Source organism: Castanea sativa, chromosome 3 (assembly GCF_040712315.1).
Source record: "Castanea sativa cultivar Marrone di Chiusa Pesio chromosome 3, ASM4071231v1".
NCBI classification, from domain to species: Eukaryota; Viridiplantae; Streptophyta; class Magnoliopsida; order Fagales; family Fagaceae; genus Castanea; species Castanea sativa.
Genome location: NC_134015.1, coordinates 43,668,238 through 43,691,159, shown reverse-complemented (window position 1 = coordinate 43,691,159; position 22,922 = coordinate 43,668,238). Strand labels below are relative to the sequence as shown.

General features: G+C 34.9%; 1 protein-coding gene across 1 annotated transcript; it reads right to left on the bottom strand.

Annotated features, from left to right (window-relative positions):
* Positions 1 to 15,078: 15,078 nt before the first annotated feature.
* Positions 15,079 to 20,410, bottom strand: LOC142629692 (very-long-chain 3-oxoacyl-CoA reductase-like protein At1g24470). The gene is made up of 3 exons (XM_075803732.1): positions 19,639 to 20,410; positions 16,386 to 16,455; positions 15,079 to 15,487 (listed from the first exon to the last, which is right to left on the bottom strand). The coding sequence occupies exons 1-3, from the start codon at positions 20,274 to 20,276 to the stop codon at positions 15,242 to 15,244; spliced, it is 954 nt and encodes a 317-aa protein (XP_075659847.1). The 5' UTR covers positions 20,277 to 20,410; the 3' UTR covers positions 15,079 to 15,241.
* Positions 20,411 to 22,922: the final 2,512 nt, after the last annotated feature.

Here is a 22,922-nt window from a genome sequence, read left to right as displayed (position 1 = left end):
ATACAGGTAATACGAAAATGTTATACCATTATGTTGTGTTTCTAGTTTTTTTTTTTTGGTTTAGTCCAATTTGCTGAACCAAAATTCACTATTTTACATACAGTTTTCTTGGGTTGACTTTGTATATTTTTTAATGTATTTTTATCTTTATGCACCATTTTAAGTAAAAACACATAGTTTTACACATACAAAAAATTAAAAATTAATAACTTTGGATAAAAACACTTTTCATCCTTTATGTTTAGGGTAGTTCACAATTCTTCTTTAAACTTTAAAATCAAGCAATTTTCCTTTTAATATTTTGGGAAAAAAGCAGATATGTCATATTGTTATTCTCTCAGTTAAACCCTAATGAAAGCTAATGATTCTTAAAATATTACATTGTGTATTGTCTAAAATACTCCCACGAAATTTTAACATTCCAAAAAAATTTTCATGTATTTTGAGTTTTAGATGGTAGTAATGCTTAGAAGTTGGAATTGTGATATAAGGTGTTTTATTTATTACCTAAATAACATTGATTTTTCTAGATTTAAATCTTTGAAACTTATAATTTATCTAATGGGAAATTCAATGACACATGCCTTATGTTATCTTTTTTTTTTTTTGCCTAAAATGAGTGTTCATTAAAAACTAAGTAAGCTAAATATTGAACCTAGACTCATAGAATGATAAAGAAGAAAATATGAATGAAAAAATTTTCATTGTGTATGGTTGAAGATATTTGATAAAAAATTTCAATTGTAGCATATGATATTGTTCATTACGAAAATTTAAAAATTGTGACAATGTCTTAACAAAACTTAATTGCTTATTGTTGAAATATCGTGGTATTCATTATCATTCTTAAAAGTTTTTAGTGGGTGAATATTGCCTTTAGTAAATAAGTACCAAGAAACTATAGTAATATATATATATATATATATATATATATATATATATATATATTTATATATTCATATGTTAAACAGCTACCCTAACTTTGTGTGTGATTAACTATTAAAATTCTCATACAAATAAAATTAACTTTGTATGACATAAATTTTTTATGTATATAGTTTCAATCCCTGCCTAGACCAAAAAACTTATTTGTGTCTTGGTTTGATGATAAAAAGCTATTATCAGGAGCAGACACCATAAGTTGAAACTCTCTCTCAAAAAAATATATTTATTTTAATTTTCTCATTTAAGAGGTAGCACGTGCCTTGCACGTGCCACCCTACCTAGTAATGGTAAAAACATATAAAATGACACAATTTTTACCACAATTTATCACATGAAGAGTTATGAGTGCTAAAGATGTCCCCACACGAACATACAATCATACTTCTATTACTCTCAACTTACCGCATAGCGAGTTATGACAAAAGTTGTGTCATTTTATGTGTCGTGAGCATTACTCTAAGTTTAATGTATACGGTAAGGGTGGCAAAATTGGACACGACCCATGAACCCAACATGACTCAACACAAAATTAGCATGTTATGGGTTAAGGCTTAATGGGTTTGTATTATATTCGGGTTGACACGATTGGCCCGTTTAATAAATGGGTTAGGCTAGTGTTCAACATATAGAACCCGTTTGACTCATTTGGTTAAATGACATTTTACCAATATACTCTTCAAGCTCTAGGTATATAAACTTATTAGTTGTTGTGGTTTATTTTCTTTGACATATTGTGATTGATTATGTGTGATATTGGGGTACGATTTAGTTTTGAATGATTATTTGTGATGCAGTTATAGTTCTGAATTTTATATTAAAAATATTTATTTGTTTGTTTTTTCATAAATTTTTTTTCATTTGATAAATTCTGATAAATAGATCGACACGACTGACTTGTTTAATAAATGAGTTGTGTTAGGGTTGAGGAATCTTAACCCGTTTAATAAACATGTTGGATTAGTGTTGAGTTATATAATCGGATACTCATGAGTTGATACGACACGAACCCCATACTCGAACACAAATTGCAACTCTAACGTATACATAATACATAATACAATCTCCCTCCAAAACATGTGTCGCTAGCATTACTGACAGTTTAATGTGCTTAATCATGTATACCATCACGTACATGGTTGTCAAAATCGCGATCTAGATTGTAAGATCGCACAATTTTATGATCCCACCTAATCAAAATATGTAAGATCTCGTTAGGATCGTAAAAATGGTATGATCGTATGTAGGATCGTATAGGATCGTATGGAATCATAGAATCATATGGAATCCTACTAATCCTACCAAAAAAATAAAATTTTTGGTTTTTTTATATGGGATAATTTTTTTTTTTTTTTGATGAAGCTTTAAGGGTTTTTATTTTTTTATGTCGTGATGGTATGCCTTTTTATTTTTATTTTATAAAATTATATTAACTTAAGCAAATGTTTTCTAGTTTCTAGTTCACTTGTAATCATAATGAGGGAATGTTTCATCATTTCTAAATGAAAATTTTGATGTTGGCTTTACTGCCTTTTAAGTTATAATGTTGTTAAATTTGTTTAGTCAATATACTAATTCGTGTTCTAATATTACTAAAATATTTTTTTATATATAATTTTATCAGCTATACTTGTATTCGTATATTGATTGATTGAGTGATATAACTTAAATAATGGAGTGTGAAATTGTATCTTAATGTCTTTTGCATCTCTAGTATACAAATATATGATGTCTACATAGATGATGAAATAGATTATGATAATTAGAAATTTAGGACAGTGGTTATAAGAACCTTAGAATGAGAATAATTAAATGTTCACTTCACCTTAATATTCATCTTGCTTTTGGATTTCATATTGTAGTTAGTTAGTTTCCATTTACTAACTTATTTTGGATTTCAAACTTGGAACTTTGAACTTGGAAAATATGTCCATAATTTTTTATAAATATTTTGGTATTTGGTTGCTATTTAAATATCTATTAAACTTTTTAGATACATTGGGTCAAAACTTAAATCTATTTGTTTCGTTAGTATAGACTTAGCGATGTATGACATGCAAATTACATCATATGATGCAAATCTAAGTTTTTTTTATGGATGAATTTATAATTTACGTGATTATTTAATATAAAAAGTCAATATCAACGTGTTTTTTGCTTTAAATCTGAAAATATATAGGATCTTACGATTCACGATTCAATCTTATGATCTACGATCTCACGTACCTTCAACGATCCTAAGTAGGATCCCGATTTTGACAACCTTGCTCATGTTTACATAATACACTCTCCTTCCAAAACATGTGCCACTAGCATTACTGAGAGTTTATTGTGTTTAATCATGTATACATAGTACACTTTCTCTGGAACATCAAGTCAGTTTTGAAGTGAAGTCACAAAAGTCAAGTATTGCGTGCTATATGTGCAAGTGTGTGTAAGAAGCTTATATAGTTAGACTCCCCTTTTTATTTTTACACAACGGTACCAAATTGTTTGTTTTTATTTTAATCTTATGACATGGTAAGATGGCATAGAGTTAATTTTATATTGACCAAATAAAATAAGAGATTTTCAGTTCGAATTTTAAATTCAATCATATTTAGGACAATTATTGGTTTATATTATACTGTCAATATAAATTTACATTGCAAAAAGTGTATAAGATTGTACATATTTGTTTAGTCTACAATGTAAATTTTATATTGATAGTACAATATAAACTAATTGATAGGCTCGTCCATAAGGAGATTTAGTACCTCAGTCTCCGTCCAACATAATGTCCATCAAACGAAGACAAGGCCGTTCACTAACAATTAATGGAGAAACGTAACAGTAATAAATCTCCTTCCCGTTGGAGAGACAAAAATCTTGTTATTAACACCTCATAAAGGCGTTATGAGTACCCCATTGAAACCAACATCAAAACACCTCCAACGGCTAGGAAGGAGAAGCAACTGTATATATTCCACACACCAGGACCTGAAGAGGTACGGATTTTCTACATAATATACTCTCACATCTTCCTATCAAGCCTTTTTTTCTCTCTCTTTGTTATCTAACTTTATCATCGGAGACTTTGTGGCAAGCACCACACCGGTTACCCATATACCTTTCAACCCTCGTACGCTCTTGCAGGATCTCTGGCAGTCTTGGACGACTCTCTCTCTCTGGACGATCATTTTGACTGACGATTTCAGCATCATCAGTTTGGCGTCGTCGGTGGGGAACGCATTTTCGCATTTAGTTCCAAAAGTGCAGTTCCATTCAACTCATAAAGTTTAGATGGAGTCCATCGTTCCCCAAGATCCTGCAGCATTAGCCTTGCAAATCCAGACACTCATAGCCAGCATGGAGAAGCTTACCAAACAAAACCAGGAAATGAGGCTGCAGTTACAGCAAGAGGACTATCGTGCCGAGACCAACTAGGACAACAACGGGGACAGCCAAAGGAGGGACAATCATAGACAATCAGCTATTCCAGAAGGAGCGAGCTCGGACCTTCTCTGATAAATGAGAAAAGAGATGGACTAGCTGAGGAACGCAATTAAAGAAAAAATTGATCAGAGCTTAGACCAAATGGTTAGGAAGACAGATTCACCCTTCACTACGGCAATCCTGGAATGCCCGGTAACTTCAAAGTTTCATATACCTCAATTGGAGCCATTTGACAGACTGAAGGGTTTATTGGATCACCTCAACACCTTTAAGACGACTTCGGGTCTCCAATAGCCCTCTGACGAGATACTATGTCACTCATTCCCTACCACTCTCAAAGGAGTAGCAAAAGAGTGGTTCACCAAGCTATCAACGTCGTCCATTGATAACTTCGAGCAGCTAGGCAATTCTTTCCTCCATCACTTTGTCAGCAGACAGCGCTCGAAAAGGCCAGTAGACCATTTGCTTACCATCAGGCAAGGGCAAAAAGAGACCCTGAGGTTGTATGTAACCCATTTCACTCGAGAAACTTTGGAGGTGGACGAAGCAGATGACAAAGTGCAGCTGACAACCTTCAAAGCTGGATTGAAGTCCAGGGAGTTCGTGGTTTCTCTTGTGAAGAATCCTCCTAAGACAATGGCAGAGATGCTCTTGAAAGTGCAGAAGTACATGAATGCTGAGGACACCCTAGCAAAAATAGAAAGGATCGAGAAGCCAAAGGTTAAGAGGAAAGAGAAGGAGGATGACCAAAGAGGACGAAGAAGGGAACAGACAAATCGTTCAGACACTGAACGGAACAGACGAAGAGATGACAAAAACCCTTGGACGGTAAAGTTCACTCCTTTAATTATGCCCGTCGACCAAATTTTGGCACAAATTAAAGATGAGCACTACCTCAAATGACCTAGGTCGTTGCACTCGTCGCCCAACGTACGTGATAAGAGAAAATACTGTCGTTTCCATAAGGATCATGGACATTACACAGAAGAATGCAGAGACTTGAAGGAACAAATAGAAGAGCTCATACGAAAAGGAAGGTTGCAAAAATTTGTAAAAAAGGGAGATTCTAACAGATCTTGGGACGATAACAAAAGTCAACACGAAGCTCTTCAGAACAACGAAGACCATACCGGTTCATCCACAAAGTGCTAAAGGAGAGATAAAGACAATCACAAGGGGGCTGTCCATAGGGGGATCGTTCAAGTCCCTCAAGAAGTCATACAAGAGGCAAGTGAACAACGTTCATAGGATGCCACCTTTGAAGCATAGGCAGATAGACTAGGATATTCTATTCTCGAAAGAAGATGTCAGAGGAGTAAAACAGCCTCATGATGACCCATCAGTTATGATGCTCATGATCGAGGGATTTAATACCAAGAGGGTTTTGGTAGACAACGGGAGCTCGGCCGATATAATTTATCTCTCTGCCTTCTAGCAGTTAAAAGTAGATCCAAAAAGACTTCGTCCATTCGAATCTCCCCTCGTCAGTTTCAGTGGAGACAAGGTGTACCCACGGGGAATAGTGACGTTAACAGTCACAGCTAGCTCATACCCCCTCCAGGTAACCAATCGACACAACTTCCTAGTAGTGGACTCACCTTCGTCCTACAATGTGATCATAGGAAGGCCTACCCTCAATCGTTGGAAAGCAGTCACCTCCATGTACTGCCTAAAGGTGAAGTTTCCAACAGAACTAGGAATTGGAGAGATAAGAGGAGACCAGGTGCTAGCGCGAGAATGCTACCAAGCAATCTTGGCGTCCAAAGAAAATCACACGTGGATAATAGAAGAAAAGACTCCATAAATTGCGGAAAAATTGGAGATGGTTGAGTTTTTCAAAGGAGATCCCACAAAGATGACCCAAGTAGGGACGAGTCTGAACCTCCAGACGAAGAAAGAAATCATTAGCTTTTTAAAGGATAACCTGGACGTATTTGCCTAGAGTCATGAAGATATGCTTGGCATACCGGCGAATATCATTCAACACTGCTTGAATGTGGATCTTGAGAAGAAACCCGTTTAATAAAGAAGAAGAGTTTTCGCTCTTGAGCAGAACAAAGCAGTCATGGACGAGGTGAACAAGCTGCTTGATGCTAATTTCATTCGAGAAGTCTACTATCCAGAGTGGCTGGCCAACGTCGTCATGCTAAAAAAAGCAAACGGGAAATGGAGAATGTGCGTTAATTTCACGGATTTGAATAGTGCTTTCTCGAAGGACAACTTCCCTCTGCCCAGGATCGACTAACTTGTGGATTCGACGGCCGGGCACAAGCTTCTTACCTGTATGGAGGCTTTCTCCAAATATAACCATATACAGATAATAGAGGAGGATCAAGAGAAGACCACCTTCGCCACTAGCCAGGGGCTCTATTACTACAAGGTCATGCCTTTCAATTTGAAGAACGCGGGAGCCACATACCAAAGACTGGTAAACCAGATGTTCAGCAAGCAGATTGGGAGGAATGTAGAATTATATGTGGACGACATGCTCGTAAAAAGCAAGGAAGAAGAGGATCATCTAGACGATCTCAAGGAGACATTCAACACACTTAGGTAATACAATATGAAGCTAAACCCAGCCAAATGCGCCTTTGGGGTTTCCTCTGGAAAATCCTCGGCTTCATGGTGTTGCAGAAAGGAATAGAAGCGAATCCAGAAAAGGTGAGAGCCATCCTCGAGATGTCCTCCCCAAAGATGATCAAAGAAGTACAGTCCCTCACGGGAAGGGTGGCAACCCTCAACAGGTTCGTCTCCAAGGTAATAGACAAATGCCTTCCTTTCTTCAAGACCTTAAAGCAGGCTTTTCCTTGGACGGACGAGTGTGAAGCAGCATTCCAGGAGCTAAAGCGTTACCTGAGCAACCCCCCACTCCTAAGTCCGTCCAAAGAAAGAGAAGACATGTTCCTGTACTTAGTTGTGTTTGCGACTGCGGTGAGCGCAGCCTTAATCAAGGAGGAAAATAGGATACAACACCCAGTGTATTACATCAACCAGGCCTTCCAAGGAGCTGAAGCTCGATACCCACAAATTGAGAAGACCACTTTCGCTTTGATAGTGGCCTTCAGAAAGCTTCGCCAATACTTTCAAGCTAACCCGATCATAGTGATGACAGACCAACCCATTAAGAAAGCAATGAACAAACCTGAGGTAGTTGGATGAATGGTACAGTGGGCCATTGAACTTAGTCAATTCGATATAGAGTATCGACCCTGAACGGCCATAAAAGCCCATGCACTGGCAGAATTCTTAGCCGAGTTTACCTCCCCCGAACACGAAGACATCTAGGACGAATCAGATCTCTGGACGATACATACAGATGGGTCGTCCACTCAGAAGAGAAGGGGAGTAGGCGTCGTCATCACCTACCCTAAAGGGGACACGTTGAAATATGGGGTTCAACTTAACTTCCCTGTAACCAACAATGAAGTAGAATACAAGGCCATATTGACAGGGCTAAAGATTACCCAGACACTAGGAGCAAGAACCGCTTTACTAAAAAGCGATTCACAGCTCGTCATAGGGTAGGTCAATGGAGAATTTGAAGCAAAGGAATCAAGGATGCAGAAATACCTAAAGTTGAAAAAACAGTTGATTGGTAGGTTTGATCAGGTAAAATTTGTTCAAATCCCACGGGATCAAAATGTTGAAGCTGACAAAGTGGCTAGGAATGCGTTGTCAGATGACCAGATAAAGACAATTGATTGGAAGTTAGAGAAACAGAAGTCCCCCAACATTGAGGAATTTCAAACATTCTCGGTGCACACCAGTAAAAGTTGGACAAATCCCATCCTGTCTTACCTCATAGATGGATGGTTACCATCCGATCCAGAGGAAGCCAGAAAGGTCAGGAAGCGAGCGACCAGATTCACCGTGCTCAACGACGAACTGTACAAAAGGGGTTTCTCGCAGCCTTACCTAAAATGTGTGGAGGAAGAAAAAGCCAAGTACATCTTGAAGGAAGTTCACGAAGGCATCTGTGGCAACCACATGGGGGCAAAGTCTTTTGTAAAGAAGATTATGAGAACGGGCTATTTCTGGCCAACAATGCAACAAGACGCCACAGATTTCATCAAGAAATGTGACAGCTGCCAAAGGTATGGGAATGTCCAAAGGGTTCCAGGGAAAAAGATGACTACCATCTCTAGCCATGGCTATTTGCACAATGGGGAATTGACATCATAGGGCCCCTACCACAAGGAAAGAAGCAAGCAAAATTTTTGCTTATCGATATTGACTACTTCACGAAGTGGGTGGAGGTAGAGGTACCACTTGCCATGATCATAGAAGCAAAGGTATGAAGTTTTACATAGAGAAACATTGTGTGTAGATTCGGGATCCCATAGGCGATCGTCTCGAATAATGGTCGTCAATTCGACAGTCCAGGATTCAGATCGTTCTGCTCAAGTCTTGGCATCAAGAACAAATACTCATCCCTAGGACATCCCCAGGCCAATGGGCATACCGAAGTAACGAATTAGACATTGCTAAAAATCATCAAGGCTCGATTAGTGAGGGCAAAAGGAGCATAAATTGAGGAGTTACCAAGCGTTTTATGGGCATATAGAACCATATCAAGAACCCTAACAGGAGAGACACCTTTCATCCCGACATACGGCACGGAGGTAGTCATCCCCATTGAAATAGGGCTTACTAGCCTCAGGAGGGAGTTCTTTGACGAACACGGCAACGACAACCAATTGAAGCTAAACCTGGATTGTCTGGATGAAGTCAGAGACCAAGTCTCTCAAAGAATGGCCAAGTACCAGTAAAAGATGGCTAAATACTACAACCAGAGATAAAGCTCAAAAGGTTCAACATTGGAGACCTTGTCTTGCAAAAAGTGACACCTGCAATGAAGGATCTAGCACAAGGCAAATTAGGGCAACATGGGAAGGACCATATAAAGTCATCCACTACTCTTGACATGGAAGCTATCACCTAGAAGATCTGGATGGGAACAAATTGTCTCGTCCATGGAATGTTGAACATCTGAAAAGGTATTACAAGTAGAAACTATAGCTCATTTGTAAGCAATCAGTGATACCTAATATTTCTTTTTCCAAGAAGATCAATAAATTCATTATCCATTGTTTAACACATTCTGCTCAACTTTTCCCCTCATGTTTGAACTAAATTGCCAACGGGATACAAAAAATTACCTACCAAGTTAAAATGATAAGATTCCTCAAGAAGGATGTAAATCATTTTAACAAGAAAAGACGATAAGATTCCTTAAATGGATGTACATCGTTCACACAGAAAAGATGATAAGATTTCTTAAATGGATGTACATCGTCCACACAAATATAAGACAATAAGATTCCTTAAATTGATGTAAATCGTCCCAAACCAAGTTAAAATGATGAGATTCCTCAAAAGGATGTAAATCATTTTAACCAGAAAAGATGATAAGATTCCTTAAATGGATGTACATTGTCCACACCTAGCAAAAACTACAAGATTCCTTAAATGGACAAACGTCGACCACACCATTCAATGACTAAAAGGTTCCTTGAACGGATGTACATCTTTCTCACTAAGAAATCTCAAAGAAGTCAAGACCTTGAATAGGTGAAGAAGACCAAGGTAGTAGAACGATGAAGTGAAATTGGGCAAAAAATTTCTAAGTCGTAAGAGGAACTAAGAGAATGCCCCAATAGAAATTTTTTTCTAAGTCCTAAGAGGGACGAAGGACATGCCCTAGCAAAGCAAAGCAAAGACAAGAAATATAAACATTCACAAATCATACGAAGAAAGTAAACACACACACACACACACACACACACACACACACACACACACACACACACACATATATAAGAAAATATTGTAAATTGTTCAATAGCCCCAAAACATACAGGGCATCCAAAAGGTGTAAATTGTTCAATAGCCCTAAAACATGCAGGGCACCCAAAAGAAAAAAAGAAAAAAGAGGAAGCAAGTAGTAAAGCTAGGCTGGAGGAGAGTCATTTCCTTTTTCAGATGCTAAAGGATCTTCACCAGCAGCAGCCCGAGCAACCTGCACCACCTTGTCTGCTTCAATCTCCTTATCTATGGCCTCAAAATCCAAGTCCTCAAGATCTGTCTCGGGGCCGTGCTTCACTAAGTATTTCCTCAATAGCTCGAAACCTTTAAAAATACCAGCCAAACAAAACTGCATTATACTCGTCCGTGAGTTGAAAGGCATGGATGGCCTTGGCAATAACACTCTTCATTTTCTAGTTGGCCATGGCAATCTACTCGTCCTTTTGCTTCACCAGCAGCTTCTTGGCATTCAGTTGCTTGGTCAAAGCCTGGATCTTTTCTTTAGAAGTGTTGTTGGCATCCATGGCCACTACCAAATCCTTCCTTAGGCCAGAAGCTTCAACCTCCAACGCCTCTACCTTGGAAGTAGCCACCACAGCTTCCTCGTCGTTCATTAAGTACTGGGAAGTAATGTGCATCGTCTCCCCTAACACCTGGAAATCATAATCACACACAAAGTCAAGATTGGCTGAAATAGTCTACGCTTAAGGATGAAAGAAAGAAGAAATAAGAAGAAAAATGAAAAGCTACCTGGACAAGCTTATGCACATGATGGTTCACCATCTCGTGGGAGTGCATGCCAGAGATCTCCTTTAGCTCCTCGAGCGTCACGACCTCGTTTGCCCAAGCCACGGCCGTACTAGCATCCGCCCAGATGCTGGCCCCTACTTTCTCTTTCCCTTTATCTCCAGTCTTGCACTTCTTGGCACGGGGAATGACCTCCTCGATGTAGACGCCAGGAGAAGCAGCGTGCCCTTCGTTCAGGGCAGGAGTGGATGAACCTTTCTCTGTCACTTCCTTCTCCTTCTCCACAACCCTCAATCTCCACATACCGATATTGGAGAGGGGCTCGTTCTTCTTCGCCTTGATTTTGGCATACAGCTCCTGGTTAAACTTAGTCGTCATCTTTGCGGAAAGAAAAAACAAAGTAAAAATTAGAAAAAGAAGACAAAGGGAAGACAAGATGATCAGGATAACTTACTCTTCTTCTTTTCCTAACGAATTGCACGTAGGACGTAGTGAGAAGGCTTTGGTTCCAAACAATGAGAGTCAAAGTTCTTGGATCAACCAGCTCATCAAAATCTTCAATAGTACTAGCGTACTTAGCAGCCTCTTCAACACGCTTCTAGAACCTGCTCTCGAGTTCAAGACGCTCTTTCACTACAAAGTAGAAGAATACATAAGGTTAGAATGGACGATCAATACAAGTAGAAGATTGAAAAAGAAAACATCTCATTAGAGGCAAACGCACCAAGCTAAGGGGTCTCCCACCGATGCAGCAGCCTAGGGACATCCCCCTAAAAGTTGTCAAAAAAGGTTTCCCAACCATCACTCGACACGAAGAAATACGTAGACTTCTAATAACGGAAGGATGATGGTAGATTGACAATGAGACGAGACCTCCTATCCTAAGGCACGAGCTCATAATACCCAAACTCTTTGGACTCTTTTAAGCAGTAAAGGTGGACGAACTCATTAAGCATGATCATATCCCTGTCAAGTATGGTCAAATCACCATACAGCTTATGACGATTCTCCAAGAATTCGGCATAAGCTGCCCCATAGCTATGTTCAAGTGGTGGAGAAGCTTCATTATGAACGAGTGGACAGGAAATCTGAGGCCGCACAAGAATGCAGCTCATAAAAACAAACCTCACCATGAGCGAAGGCACAAGACTTTTTGCCCTTCCTAGGAAGACGAACCCTGGTCTTCGTAGGGAACTGGAACCTATCCTTGAACCTACTAAAGGTATCTACTTTCAAAGAACACTCTTCTTTAAAAGCATGAAATACCTGGGGTATGGCAAGAACGGAGGGGTGAGAGGACGAAGGTATGGAAGAAGGCACAGAGGTAGCTGTGTCCATCTCAGCCCCAGCCGTGCTAGCACTGGATGACAAACCTGTCTTCAAGTCACTCGATCTAACCTTAGAACCCATATTCTCCCTCCTTAAAACCTCATGCATAGACCTAAACCAAGCTAAAGATTGACACAACAGTGGGTACAAATTACCCAACACCAGACCAAGGCTACTAGCACCTAGAACGAAATCCCCAATCCGTAGGCAGTGGTCACTAGAGTAGTCAAAGAGCGCACCTAATTGGTCACTAGAGGAGTCTAGAAGCATCCCTAAATGAGCAAAAAAGAAGGCAATAGAGGGAGAAGTGAGTCTAATTTCAGAAAAATCAACCATTAAGGGGAGCAACACAACTCTAAGAGGAAACAGGAGCACAAAGAAAGGTAAGCAATAAAAGGAAAAAAGGCATAAAAAAGGGCGTACCTGAGAGAAGGGAGAAACTGAGAAGACAAAGAGCAAAAAGCAGAAGGAAAATGGAGAAATGAGAAGGGAAATACAACGTTTAAAACGGTTGCCTCGAAAAACGCTGGAAAACTAAAAGGTCTTATCAGAAACGGGACCCCTCAGCCAGTCTCGACACAACACATGGCCACGTTGCATAGCACGTTGCCACTAAGTAATTAATGCGGAAGGGTGGAACCCCAAGCGCCATAACTGCCATAAAAAAATAATAAATAAATAAATAAACTCTTCATATTCCCATGGTCGTCCCAAAAAATGGACGGCCTCGGAATAGGGTGGCAGTTGATAGGCCCAACGATATCCTTGTCCATAAGGAGATTTAGTGGACGAAGGTAACCTCAGTCTCCATCCAACATAATGTCCATTAGACGAAGACAAGGCCGTTCACTAACAATCAATGGAGAAATGTAACAATAATAAATTTCCTTCCCGTTGGAGAGACAAAAATCTTGTCATTAACACCTCACAAAGGCGTTACGAATACCCCATTGAAACCAACATTAAAACACATCCAATGGCTAGGAAGGAGAAGCAAGTGTATATATTCCACACCCAAGGACTTGAGTAGGTACGGATTTTCTGCATAATATACTCTCACATCTTGCTATCAAGCCTTTTTTTTTTTCTTTCTCTTTGTTATCTGACTTTATCATCGAAGGCTTTGTGGAAGGCACCACACCGATGACCCATATGCCTTTCAACCCTCGCTCACTCTCACAGGATCTCTAGCAGTCTTGGACAACTCTCTCTCTAGATGATCATCCTGACTAATGATTCTAGCATCATCAGTAATAATTTTTTTCCTTATATTTGATTGGGTTCAAAAAATCAAAATTTCAAATCATCTTTATAGTGTCACTTTGTTGATTTCACTTCCATCGGTATAAATATCTAGAATGAATATTGATAGTTGAGTTTTTTGGAATTTTAGAGGAGAAATTATGGTAATGAAGTAAGGTAAGAATTCACTCACTTGACATTCTAAAGCTATAATTATTATTAACTCTATTAAGAAGAAGATAATTACAAAACATCTTGAGTCACAAATAATTTGATCAGAAATGGATTTTCCTCTACCCAAGGTGATCTAATCTAGTTCTAACTTTTCCTATTAAAAAGAAAAACAAAAAAGCAAACTATCTAGGAAATACATAATTTATTTCTATTATGTGATTTGCTTTTTATGGGTTACGAAAATTGTATGATTTTGAAACTATAATTATCTGGCCAATTACAAATTGTGTTTACTAATCCATTTAAAGAGTATTTGCACATACTCTGCCTCTCGCAGCCCTTCTAGTCCAATATAAAAATCCAAACTCTGCCCTTGGGTTTGGGCCCATTGATGGAATCCGGGGCATAAAATACTGAAGAATTCACAGCCATTATCTGTAATAATCGATAGAGATCCATGATATTGTTCAAAGATGTGTTACGATTGTGTATAGCTTTGTCGTAATGTCTGTAAGTACGAAAACTCAAAACATTGGTATCTTCGGAAAACTAAGATGTGTTTCTAGCTAGACCACAAGAGCCACTTACTATTTAGGTTAACAACTACCAACCACACAGAGAAAAGGAATATAATGGCCGAACGAAATGAAAAAAATAAAATTCAGACCAACAACTTTGGAAAGAATTTCAAGGCCTAAGCCATTTCAAGTTCGTTTGAAGCTAAGGTCTGTTTGGTACATCAACTTAAACACATATTTTCAGTTTTTAAACAATATTATATGTATTTTTACACACTTTTTTACCCACACTTATTTTCAAAAAAATTGAAAATTGTTGTTTAAATACACATACCAAACAGGCCATAAGATTTTATAACCCAAATTTATTATTATTTTTTTTTAATGGAAAAATCTATTATGATATCATCCATTACACACATGGTTTACGATTTGGTTTTAAATCATTTCACTAAAAAAAAAAAAAAACACAATAATAGGAATAAACTAAGTCAAATCAAGAAAAAAAAAAACAAGATTCAATATTCCGTGAGTCCAGAGAGATATCACCAGCCTACCACCATCATCAAACAACCAAAACCACTAGACAGAAATCCCATAAGGCGAAGATAGAGAGATTAGAGGGCTGCTATCGGTAAGGTTCTCCTTTTATAATTTTGGTTGGACTGTTTTTAATTTAAGTTTGGGGTTAGATTTTTGTTTGTATATTATAAAAGTTGAATTCTTAAAAATGATAGATACACAAAATTAATGATGGCACGTACTCCTTTGACAATGCATAAAACAATAACAAATTTAACATTTGTCTCTGTGACATCATTTGCATGATCATGGTTGAAAATGATTTCTATCGATCAGTAAAAAATCTTACTGAATTTAATTTTCATTTTAACATTAATCTATATAATATAGTCATTGTTCTTTGTAATTATGCTATATTTCGATCTGTAACATCTACAAACTTCAATAATATTTTTGCATATTCTTCCAATAAAAGAAATTGCATGTTATTGTTCAACGCCATTGACAAAGTAAGACAGAAAATTCCTTCATGCAATGACTTGTCCCCTCCTCTGAATACCAATAGAAAGACGCCAAGAATCAAGAAGAGCCTCCGGAAGCAAGCGAGCAAAGCACCATTGTAGTGAGTGAGCCCAGTAGGGAGTACACCGTGCTTCATACCCAATTTGGTGAACTGCAGCTCCTGCATAATCATCTGCCAATGGTATAAACAACGATGATCTCTCAATTGCAGCCACTTTGGACACCATTTTTGTGGCAACATATAATGGTACCTGAGCCAATGAGTCAATGAGCCTTCTTAGACATGTCAAATGAATTACCATGACAAACAGCAGCCCTATGTGGTGTTATAGCTTTAAAAAAAAAAAAAAAAAAAAAAAATCTTTTCTAAAGTCATCTTTTTAGGCTCAATTTTTGCTTGTGATTTCGCAACCACCTCACCTGCCATTTGAAATTTTGAAATGCTAAATTTTATGTAATATTTACAAAAATAAAAAGCAAGAAGAACGAGTCTTAGTTCAGTCTCCTTGTAGTTGTTAATAAAGCTCATATTTATTCGATATTTACTTGATGTGAGGCTCAACACACACCCATACAACACGCGACTAAGGTCCAGTAAAAATAATGAATTGAAAATAATAATAATTAGAATTATGTAAACCATGGTTGTCAAAATCCTGATCCTAGATCTTAGAATCTTAAAATCCAACGATCCTATCCCAAAAAAAAAAAAAAAAACCCATTAAGATCGATGTAGAATATTTCATGAGGGTAGGATCAGCATGGAATTGCAATCCTAGATAATGGAATGGCAATCCTAGATAATGGAATGTAAGATCCTATGATCCTACTTTATAGAATTCTTATGATATAAGACCATTCATTAAAGTTATTTTGATATAAAATTTAATTGAAAAGATTTTTAGTGTTTTGAGTATTTGCCAAATTAATTACACTTAATAGTATGATAAAATTCTAAATTAATAAAGTATATATGAATTGTAAATTTATTTATTTTTTTAAAATTAACTTTAACCTTAAAACTATTTTCAACTTTAAGGACTTCTTAAAACTCTTTTTTAGTGGATTGTTAAACACTTCATTTTTTCATTCACTCAAAAAATAAAGTTTTTTTTTTTGAAAGGCCATGAGAAATTGAGAATGTGGTACCTGACATTGCACGTCAATTCCATTATGCTTGTACTCCACATCTAGAGATTTTGATAACTTGTCGATATAACTGCCATTAAAAAAAAATCAAGAGAAGGATACCGTAATAGAAAACATAACTCTTAAGTTTAATTTCAACTATTGTTCGATTTGGGACTCATACTACTCACAGTTTTATTTCTCCCAAGCTCTAAGAAAGGGATTGATACCATATGTAATGTCTTAATCTTCGTATTAACAATATTGTCATCTTTATGGCTCATACATTTCATGGATTTGTTTTTCTGTAGCACCAAGTAAGGGAAAATTTATTATTAACATTTTGGATATTCAACTCACATATAAAATTTTCTCCTTTACCACACCTAGGCAATATGCGGTACCATAGATTGCAAATCATCACCTCATTGCACCCACACCCGTCCACGTGGCCGCACCTCTTGACCTTTTTGGTCACTACATTAGGCCTATCGAATATATTGTTTGAGGTCTTTTTTCATTTTCTTTCTTTTTAAAAAAAATAAAACCTTCTTTATACAATATATATGAAAATATCATCAGTTAAATTAATTACCTAACACCATCATATGTTGACATCTCCCTAACTATAAATTTCTTTTTTCCACACTTAACACTATTCTTATAAAGAAGAAGAATACTATTTTCATAAGGTAAGATTTGTATACAAAAGTTCTCTATAGACTCTTGTTGTTAGTTAGGTTATATTTTGCCGTTGACATTAATTAGATATGACATTTATAGGGTCATGCAAACGAGTGCTCTTAAAATAATAGTTAACAATCCATTTTAGAAAAGTTTTGACACTACTTTTATGAGAAATTAAAAAAAAATTGTTATAACATTAATTATTTTTTCTTCTTTTCCCATAATTTTTTTAAAAATAGATTTTTAACTATTATCATGATGACATCCATTAGTATTTCTCATATTTATAATCCACTTTTCACATTTCTTTGAATTTGATGTATCACTGGTATCGTGGCAATTTCTATTGGGTAGCTAAGGCGGCAAAAGGAATGGGCTCTTTATTTATTGTGGCAGGGGCATGCGAGACTCGTGTGGCAAGTGACCAAAGGTTTTTTTTTTTTTTTTTTGAGAATCAACTGACCAAAGTTTGTTTGCCGATATATAAAATTTTTGTACAAATTCACCCTATATTATAAGATACGGCTTTGCATCTCAAATTATGAATATTTATAATATTACTACTCCATTGCATGATTGCATCAAATATTTACCCCCATATTCTTAGTGGCTGTTAGCTTAAGATTAATTAATACTCACGTGTAAGTCATACATGTCATGTCACTAGTTTCTCAGTGTAGATAGAAGATGTTTCATCTCACACATTTGCTACTTATCAGGCAAATTTGTCTTTTTCTGAATAAAATTTCTAGTTTCTTCTTAAAAAAAATATAAGTTAATTCTCATTTTTGCCCTTTCTCCATTTAATTTGCTAAATTACCCTTTTAAATCTTTTTTTCCACTAGTTTGTACTGAAATATTAATTAACCTAATAGATCTACAAGGGCTTACAAACTACTATAATTAGTCACAGACCCGTGCATTTCGTGGAAAATTTTTACAATTTGTTCTTTGGTTAAGTGAAAAATGGAAATATATAGTAGATGAGACTTATGAGTGTTAGTCTCAGACTTTTCTTAAAATATTCTAATTATTTTCTAATAAAGTATAGTTGATACAATATATATATTAGAAAAAATATGCTTTGAATATTAATGCAATGTATTCTGTAAATTGAATATATGTAGAGCCGCCCTTGACATGGGAAAAAAAACAATTATTATGTATAAATTTTAAAAATTTATGACTTTTTTTTATCCTTGAAAGAACTTTGTGATCATCCTAAATTTTTTTAAGCCCAACATAATTAAATTTTAGACAAAATTTGGTAATAAGTTTGGTTGTAAACTAAGGCTACAACTCTATGCAAGATTTTTTTTTTATTGAATGTGAATTTTAACAAATCCACCGTTTAATTACATTTTCTTCTTAAATCTTCCACACTTGCAAAATTTCAAGAAGATAAAAGATCAATAGTTATGTCGTTAATCAAATATTTAAATTTTGAGTTTTTGTAGTCTAAATTATACATAAAAAATAATTTTATGGATTAAATAGTAAATAACATCCGATTAATATGAAATTTTGACATTTTTTAAGAACATTGAGAACATGTAATTCATCAATTAGATTTTCAAAATATATAACAATATTATTTCATTTAGTGAAAGTGACTGCAACTAAGTTTGTAGCCAAATTTTGTTCTTAAACTTTGGTTCTCTTAACAATATATTAGGTCCTTAAAAATAAAAATAAAAAGTCCAAGAAAACTTTTATTTAACTACATTTTTGAAAAGATATATCTTGCAACATTGATAGTGAAACTATCATATAACAATTTCAAATTTTGTAGAAAAAAATTGTAAGATTTTATGTATTTGCGTGTGTGTGTGTGTGTTTTTTTTTTTTGTTAATGTATAAAGTTCACTTTTTATTAGATTTTATATAATTTAAGTTTTTTAATGACCACTCCAAAAAAAACTACTGAAGCCGCCACTGAATCAAGAAGTATAAAATTTAAATTTTATCAATTATTTCAAAGAGATGGCAAGTTCATCTCAATATGACAATAAAATTTCTATCATCCTATCGTTTTTTATATATATATAAAATAAAAAAAAAACCTAGAGTATGAAAATGGTTTAAGTGGATCTGATCGGTGGTTTTAATGACAATTCTGTTTGCATTAAATTTTCAGATTAAATTTTGTCATGCACCTTACCTACCAAATAACAAATAAACAACCTACTACACTACTCTACCAGTCTACTCTACCATAATGTATTCATTTTTTCAATTAATATTTCCTCTAATTAGCTAAATCATGATATTCGAGTATTATAAATTTTACAATAATTATAGAAAAAAAGTTTACTATAATTATCTTACAAATTATTTACTATTTAATTTTTAAGTATTTATTAGGGGCTTGTAATTCAAATCACATATCGTGTTTTTAACAGAAATCTCAATAGTTTAAATCCTACCTCGTTATAATTACTGGATTATTTGAAAAAAAAAACAAAAAACAAAAAAAAACAAAGAAGATTTATACTGTACAGTCTGTACTTGTAAAATAGTATAATAAGAGGCAGCCATGCTTTAAAAAAAACAAAGAGTAGAAAGAGAAAGTTTGATATATGCTTACGCTTTTGTAGCAGCATAGATTGTGAAAAGAGGATGGGAAGGCACAACAATGGCTGCTCCAGATCCAATATTCACAATGGCTCCTCTCTTCCTTTGAATCATTCCTGGCAGGACAGCCTTTGTGACCTTAGTAGTCCCTTCTAGATTCACCTTAACAATGTTCATCCACACCTTCTCATCCACCTCATGAAAATACATCGCTGAAGGGTAAGTTATCCCCACATTGTTTATCAAAATGCCAACGTCCAACCCTTTGATCTCTTCCTCTATTAGACGAACACCAGCTGAGATGTTGCCAGAGAAATCTAAAGGAATAATCTTTATCTGGGTGTATGGAAAATCAGCTTGAATTTCCTTTGAAACAGTTCTGAGCTTATTGTAGTTTCGGCTGACTAGTATTAGGTTTAGGCCTTTCCTGGCAAGTTGGTAAGCAAAGGCTTTTCCAATACCATCTGTGGCTCCAGTGACAAGAGCCCATGAACCATATTTCTTGAGGTCTTTTGGGGGTCTGAGAAATGTGATGAAGACCCATTTGAGAATAGAGATTGAGTGTTTGAGAAAGGAAAGAAAACCTATGAATGAGAGAAATAGAAGCCAAGCTGGTTGGGTTGTGAGGTGATGAATGCATGCTGGTATCATTTTCTCCTTTCCTTTTTCTATGGCCTAGCCAGATGTTTGGTTAGAGTTAGAATGATGTGTTTGTGTTGTTTGAGGTTTGAACTTTGGTAGCTGGGTCTGGTATTTGCCAGTACTACATATTTAATTGCTAGATTTTTTTTCTGGAGTTTGGTTGAGTTGCTATATATAAGGAGTAATGACATGGGAGAAATTACTAGAACCTCCTGGAGGATGGTCCTCCCAACTCTTCCCATCCAATTGAGACAATTAGAGCTCTAATTGTCTTAAGTTTGGTCTTACTCTCCCTCAGTCTAAGTCTAACTATGCCTTTGATGTTCTCCTATTTTAAATTGATGACTCAGCACCCCATTAATTTAACTCTTTGTTAAAAAACCAAACCAAGGTAGTAAAAAAAAGCTTGAAGTCTGAATGGTTGAGCAGAATGAAAGCACTCATAATTACTCTATGATGGAGAGAGTATCTCATGCGCCTGGCGCATGAGATATCTCTCTCACTGACAGATGGACCCCACAAGTGTGGGGCTTGGCCATCTGAGGGGAAAGGCTCATGCGCCTGGCGCATACAAAATTTTTCATCTATGATGCTAGGGAAACAAGATCACGTGTAAATCTTAAAGTCTATTCACAATGCCACTTGTTAACTTGAATTTGTATACGTCTTTTTTATTATTTTTTAATGAATTGCAGAAATCCATACTAAACAATCACATGAATCTCTCTCTATACACAATTTTCCTTCAACTTACAAATAATTTCATACATATATTTTTAATCGCATCACATCTTTGATATCAATTATATAATACTATAATAAAATATTGATAAAATGAAAATTTTAATGTACTAGTTATAAAACAAACTAGTATATAACTCGTGCTTAAGCACACGAATAATAAATTATAATGGTAATATTGATGTTAGTTTAGGTTATTAAATATCTAAGACATTAGTTCGATCAGGACAATTGGAGGTACTAAAATGATTTTCCCTTGCAATTTTAATGGTATTAGTTACGTTAAGTTTCTTATTACACTGTTGTTATGTATATAATTTTGAAAATCACTATTGGACACTACGTATACAATATCAATTCACCATCACTGTCCATGAAATTCTACTAAATACAACACAAAATAAAAGAATAAATTGGTTTAATAGTATCTCTTAAATTGAATGGTGATAGGTGCATTAGATCGTTTAGCTCAATTACAATTTGTTACATTCAAGATTTTCGCATAAAAAATATGTAAATAGAAATAATAATAAATAAATAAAAACAAATACACTCATTAGTTTAGAAAAAAAATAACAGCAAAAATCTAAACAATTTAATTTGTATGAAAAGCTAACAAGGCAAAATCTAATTTTAATTCTAATAGAATTTTCTCAAAGCTTTGTTTGTTATATATATATTACTTAGGTTTACTTCTATTGGACTTCTCATTTTTAATACTAAATTAACTCACTTGACACAAAAAAGTTTTAAAAAAATTAAATGGGACACGTGATGTAAAATAAAATTCTAATTAAAATCCAATTTTTACACTAAATTAACTCACTTAGCACAAAAATTTAAAACTTAGATTAGATGAGACACATGATACAAAATTAGACTCGAATTAAAGTCCAATTTGCAATCTATTTGAATTTTCTTTCAGTTATACTTATTAATATATATTAGCTTATAACCCCATGCACATGCATGGATATACTTAAAAATATACAATAAGATGCACAATATAATTCCTATATATATAATTTAAATATTATTTATAGTCATTTTTATATTTTGTAAACTCTTTAAAAAAATTTGTAAGGATATTATTAGGTATAAAATGTAAATTGTTCATTTAAAAAAAAAAAAATTTATTGTGAAGCACTTTTTTTTTTTACGATTCATTTATTCTAGATTCTTTGATTTTTATACTTAATGACTCACTTGGATGAATATTTATGATGTGGTCCCACATTTGATTCTAAAATTAAGAAATAAAACTCTTTAAGAATAAATAATTTAGGACATATGGCACAAAATTGGAACTCTAATTTGGAATTCTAATTTGAGTTTCTCTTAGCTTTACCTATTTTTATATATATAGACTAACTTGTAACTTCATGCATATGCATGGATACACTTAAAGATATACAATAAGGTGCGTAATATAATTCATACATATATAATTTAATTATTATTGATAGTCATTTTTATGTTTTGTTAACTCTTTAAAAAATTTTGTAAGAATATTATTAGGTATAAAATGTAATTTGTCTATTTTTTTATTGTGAAATATATTTTTTTTTTTTTTTTTACAATTCATTTATTCGATACTCTTTAGTTTTTGTACTTAATAACTCACTTAGATGAATATTTATGATGTGGTTTCACATTTGATTCTAAAATTAAGAAATAAAACGCTTTAAGAATAAATAATTTAGAACACATGGTGCAAAATTAGAATTTTAATTTAAAATTTTAATTTGAGTTTCTCTTAACTTCACCAATTATTATATACAATATATATAAATTAGCATATAACCCATGCAAACACATGGATGCATTTAAAATTAAACACAATTTTTATTATAAAAATATAAATAATTAGTCATATTATTAAAAAAAAATAGCATGTAACACATGCATATGTAT

Excerpts from the sequence above, each read along its gene's own strand:
- LOC142629692 (XM_075803732.1), bottom strand. The coding sequence starts at position 20,276 with ATGATACCAGCATGCATTCATCACCTCACAACCCAACCAGCTTGGCTT. Across the intron at positions 16,456-19,638 it reads ATCTATGCTGCTACAAAAGC|TTATATCGACAAGTTATCAA; the intron begins GTAAGCATATAT and ends TTTTAATGGCAG. Across the intron at positions 15,488-16,385 it reads GAATTGACGTGCAATGTCAG|GTACCATTATATGTTGCCAC; the intron begins GTACCACATTCT and ends TCATTGGCTCAG.